The 5,034-nt window shown below is 47.7% G+C and overlaps 1 protein-coding gene across 1 annotated transcript; it reads right to left on the bottom strand.

Annotated features, from left to right (window-relative positions):
• Positions 1-2,409: 2,409 nt before the first annotated feature.
• On the bottom strand, positions 2,410-4,738 carry NGA_0223402 (uncharacterized protein). The gene is made up of 7 exons (XM_005855004.1): positions 4,409-4,738; positions 4,074-4,169; positions 3,794-3,905; positions 3,388-3,504; positions 3,083-3,214; positions 2,724-2,834; positions 2,410-2,569 (listed from the first exon to the last, which is right to left on the bottom strand). The coding sequence occupies exons 1-7, from the start codon at positions 4,657-4,659 to the stop codon at positions 2,498-2,500; spliced, it is 891 nt and encodes a 296-aa protein (XP_005855066.1). The 5' UTR covers positions 4,660-4,738; the 3' UTR covers positions 2,410-2,497.
• Between the last annotated feature and the right edge of the window lie 296 nt (positions 4,739-5,034).

The raw sequence follows: 5,034 nt of genomic DNA, 5'->3' as shown, positions 1-5,034 counted from the left end.
TTCGCCGCGGATGCGAGAAAGGATTTGGGTCGATTGAGCTTTATTGCGTGGGGAGGTCGCCTTTGGATAAGCCCACACGATGGTTTTTCTACTCTCATCATAATTCTTAAATACCTTTTGAAAAAAGATTATTCTCTCTACCTACGTGTCTATTCATACGTATCAAAAGAATTCAGTCCCTGGGATGTCCCTGAGGCTTTCATGCCAAGCCTGACCTGCTCTCCCGATGGCCTCATTATTATTGTAAGCGTACTCTTTCTGAGTTGTTGACTTTCCCCAACTTTTCCACAAAAACCAACACGAATGCCAAAAAAAAATATTTCAAATACCAAAAAGGCTCAAAATGCCTCGTGCAATCTGGCCTCTACCACAAAGGGGGGTAAGAAGGTTATCTCGGATTTTTTTCCCAAAAAGCGAGCGAGTTGAACTGTTAGAGATCCTGGGGGACAGGCCCATATCTGCAACGTGACAATATAAAACATTCCTTACCATCCCGTCCATCGCAAATGGTGCGGGCGGCAGGTAAAATTGATGAATTTCAATCTACCAAAATGAATGCTAATATACGAGTTTCCACCATTCATTATTATCACACAGCTTGCGCTGTGAGGCTGGTGTATTCATCGCTCTGTAGCTCGGCGCACCATGTTTCGCAGTCCTGTGCGGAAACTTGGCTATCAAACACGTTGTCACAATCCTGGCATTCGATGGATACTTATCATTTTATTTGTAGCATGGATTTCATGCGCATTTCTTTTCTTACATTCCTTCCAAAGCGTGCGTTACAAAATGCTTTTCTCAAAGAAAATTCTTCCCTCTATATCCATGGCTGTGGAAACGGCACAACCAAGCAGCAGCCTTGACACGTATTTGCACCTGCGGTCGCGCGCCCGACAAGCGTTTAATATCACTGACAAATCAATAAGCATGAAAACGGAAAAGGTGGATATTCCGAAACGTATAAGAATCGCGCAGTACAGCCATGTATACGGTGCTGACCCTCTCTGGAACGACGACAGCGGTGCCTGGGAGTCCTGTGGACAGCCGTGTGAAGCAATTGGTGGATATGGAGACGCCTCGTCAGCAGCTACCGCCGACGTGGTCGTGCTGGACATACAAACCTTCAGATCTGTACCGTGGGCCCGACCGGCGAAACAGATATGGGTGGGAACATACTTTGAGTCCCCTGATCATTACCCGAACCGGAAAAACCCTCAAATCATGTCACAATTCAATGTAACGATGGGGTTCCGCCCCGATGATGACCTTCCAGTCTTCAACATGGTGTACGATACCATGAAGGGCTTCGCTGGCATTACTAATCTTACACTTCCGACCTGGGAAGCGAAGCAAGCCCGTCCTGAATTGATGTCTGTCTGGATCTCCAACTGCAACACGGACCGCACGCACCGGAAAGATATTCTTAAGCAGCTTGCATCTTCCAAGATCTCGTATGCCTCCTACGGCCGCTGCTGGAACACGCATTCCTCCGCGCAAGGTGTGACGGCATTGACGGATGCAGATTGGCGGCGCTACGGTTCTCAAAATCTGGGCGCGGAACTTGTCGCTGTTGCCGCTCAATACCTCTTCTTCTTTGCGGCAGAGAATTCAGATTATCCGTACTACATCACCGAAAAGGTCTTTCATGGACTTGCCGCAGGATCAGTACCTGTCTACGTAGGGGACGCAGAGAATCTTAAGAAGATTGCCCCACCTCATTCGATTATTTATGCGAATGATTTTGAATCCGTGGGAGCCTTGGCTTCTCATCTGCACACGGTGGCGCAAAATCCCGAGCTTTACGAGCAATATTTGAAATGGCGACAAGATTCTGACGCGCTCAACAAACTTGAAGCGATGATGGCTCTTCCCGCATGGGCATCCACGCACGGACGCGAATATGCATGTGCATTGTGTGAGTACATGCACGCCATTGGCAGCTGATTGTGACGTACACATACAGGCAGCTGATGTACGAGAAGCACAGTCGGCTATCACTTTCCTCCAAAGCCGAGGGCGAACAAAGGAGTGCTCTGGCCGGAGAGAATCGAGACGAAGGCTTGTCTGAGGGTGCTCACGCACGACAAAACAGTATTTCGAGAGTCATATTTACTCAGTAAGGGGACGAAAAGGCGAATCAATTGCTTCGCATGGGTGCATAGTGCTCTTGATTATGTGTACAAATGATCATGGGCTGATTCTGCAGCGGGATAAAGGGTGAAGGGTATCCCTTACCAAACTTTAAAATAGCGTAGTTTCGTCTGGTCATCAGACAGCAAATCTGAAGAAAATTTCTTGGACAACGAAATCAATCTCACTTTTCTTGTGAATGTTTCACAGGAATTAAATGAAGCATGTCGTTTAAAAACTCATGGGAATCTGACCTTTGAAGTCGGCCGCCTCGCCATTTCTCCCTTTCTGTTCCTCCTTTCAATGATTATTTCTTTCATGCGTTCCCCTCTATCATGGGCCTCGTTGGAAGAAGCTTTGCGCAGAGCTAGCTGGGCGCCTGATTACCGGTGAGGGAGGACAGAATGCGCGCTGGGTCGGCTTCCTCGTACTCGCTCACCTGGGAAACAAACCAACCGCAAATTAAGGGCAGGTTTGAAAAGGTCTGTGAGTTCATATCACTAGCAAACACAATGGATGAATGTTGGAAACAAAAACATCCAAAGAAGAGAGGGGCGCTTGGAAAAGGGAAAAAGGGACACGGATGTCCGTACCTTAAGAGGTCGTAGGTTCGGGTTCCTAAGATTGCTCAGAACGCTCTCGTCCCCAACCGCACGAAGCAAATTTTCGTCCGCGAAAAAGTTGTCTCGTGCCCTGTCCACCCACTGAGGGTTCTGGTCAAAAAGTATACGAGAAGTGATACGATAAATCGATCCAGGAAGAGACTCAGAGATTGATGCTTTGATGATAACTTGCACTTTTTGCCTTATGTACCAGAAGATAAAAGCATGATGTTCGAGAAGTGAGCGGAAGAAAGAGCATGAAAAGGGAAGTAGATAAGGTTGCCTTCGTTTTTCCACGCCCTTCTGCTCCTCCCAGCGCTTTTGATGACCTCCTTTTCTATCCATTTCACCTGAAAAGTCTCCAGATCGATCCCGCCCAGGTACTGGTCCACAAATTTCTGTTGAAGAGTGGCGATAGCCCTGGGACTTCCCCTTTTGGCGGACGCGACGAGTTCAGGGGAGGAGGCGTCGTTTGCTTTCAGCTGGTGAAGGGGATTGACAGGGAAAGGGGGGGGTGGTTAAGTCCCAAAAACAGTCCCAAAAGTGGAAAGAAAACAAAGGTCCGGTAGCATTCCTTTGCACAAAAAGGCCAGAAAAGGGACGGGCCAACACATCGCCAATGATAGGCGTTCTCCTTTTCCCTCCCCTATCTCACATCATCGAGGAAGTCATTCGCGTGCTGGACGACAGTGTCGGCGTCTTTGGTGATAGATCTCGCCTCGATGAGGGTAGCCCCCATCTCTCGCACTGCCTCGACCATTGCAGCGGCGGCCTGGAGGGCGGAATGAGGGAATGTCAATGGGAGGGAAAGAGGGGCTCCTCGTTGGTAATTTTGTTTGAGGCATGCTAGGCTTACACAGGCGGGTAGAGAGAGCTGGACACAAAGTAGCTCGAACGCTTCCGTACACAGGGAATAAAGCAATGAAACAGAACTTTTTGGAAAAAATGCTGCATTATCCGCTGTTCTCTAGAGTGTCTCAAAGTTCCTCGTAATGGAGAGCCGAAGAGAGGAAGGTCATTTCAGTCGTAGGAGTAGGCTTGCCGGATCCACTTTTACTTACGGCGTCCTCATCCGCAACCTCTCCCGTTTCTATAAATCTTTTCCAGACGTTGGTGGTTTTCATGAAGGGAAATTGCTCAAAGATTTGTCGTGCCTCCCTCTTTGTGACCGTTCTGAGAAAGGAGAAGCGGGGAAAAGTAGACGAGACAGCAAGGGAAGAATCCATCGAGAGGATTTAGGGAAATAAAAATGTATGTGAGGCAGCAGTACAAATGGTTTGCATCATTTGCGTGAGGAAATGAGGTGAGCGGGCTTTTATTTCTGTACTCAGCCCTACATACTCCTCCCAATCCTTTTCACTCCCGTCTCCTCCAACGTACTCGAGCATGCCGGGCAAGGAATCCCTGAAGAAATCGAAAGTGCCAGCCTTGATCCTTCTATGCGGATGTAGGTGTTGGAATGATGTAATTCGGCGTGCTTGTGAGAAGAGCGGACATTAACGTAATGGAGCTGCTGTACAGTCTTTTCCTTTCGGTAAGCGTTTCACAAATTCATCATCATCCCTCATTCTAATGGTTCACATATTTTTAAGAATCATCTCTTGAAACCTCATTCGGTAACAAGCTTGTGGCATTTTGTTAAGAAGGATGTGTTGACGGCTATCTGTGCGACTCACCTAATCATGTCGAAATCGGGATCCAGAACGGTACTTGATTTTGTGGCAGCTTCCTCAGTTGAAGCCTGACTACTTGCACGACGCTGTCCAGATGAAGACTTTCTGGAAGTTTTGGAACTTTTGTCTCCCTTTTGGGGGTGTTGTTCATGAATCTTATCGAAGAGTGAGCTGCCCTGTGCTCCAAGAAAAATGCATCCACCAAGAATTATAAACTTAAAAACCAAGAATTTCCATGGTTGATGCTGAGCCATGGCTGCCCTTGCCACAAACTACTTTTTGAGATGAAAGTCTGGCTTGTCTCGTAGATTATGTGTCCATGTGGATTCCTGTAATATGTTATAAATCGGAATCAGGCACGGGCCTCGTTCATGTTTCTTGCCGGTACTATGCAATTTCAGTTATTAGCACAAATTCCACATCTTCTGTAGCCACGCAATACAGAATTTGATTGCCCTATGTCTTAAAAAGCCTCGGTCACCCGTTGACCACGTTTTTACGCACGTGCAGTCTCGGCCTAGGCGAGATGGGCCAAGCCAGAGAGGCGCCGACGCTTTGCTGACCGCACGAGCACATCCATCCTTGTACTTTTTTTTCCATTCTTGTCCCGGTCAAACATTCGTCCATCC

The sequence above is a fragment of the Nannochloropsis gaditana genome, assembly GCF_000240725.1.
Source record: "Nannochloropsis gaditana CCMP526 unplaced genomic scaffold scaffold321, whole genome shotgun sequence".
NCBI lineage: Eukaryota > Eustigmatophyceae > Eustigmatales > Monodopsidaceae > Microchloropsis > Microchloropsis gaditana.
The sequence above is the reverse complement of the archived record's forward strand: the minus strand, read 5'-3'. Positions and strand labels throughout refer to the sequence as shown.

What these genes read in the sequence shown, in the direction of transcription:
- NGA_0223402 (XM_005855004.1), bottom strand. Translation starts at nt 4,659, where the DNA reads ATGGCTCAGCATCAACCATGGAAATTCTTGGTTTTTAAGTTTATAATT. An exon ending in TCGATCTGGAGACTTTTCAG is followed by an intron (nt 2,835 to 3,082) that starts GTGAAATGGATA and finishes CAGAACCCTCAG; the next exon opens with TGGGTGGACAGGGCACGAGA. An exon ending in CGAACCTACGACCTCTTAAG is followed by an intron (nt 2,570 to 2,723) that starts GTACGGACATCC and finishes TTTGTTTCCCAG; the next exon opens with GTGAGCGAGTACGAGGAAGC.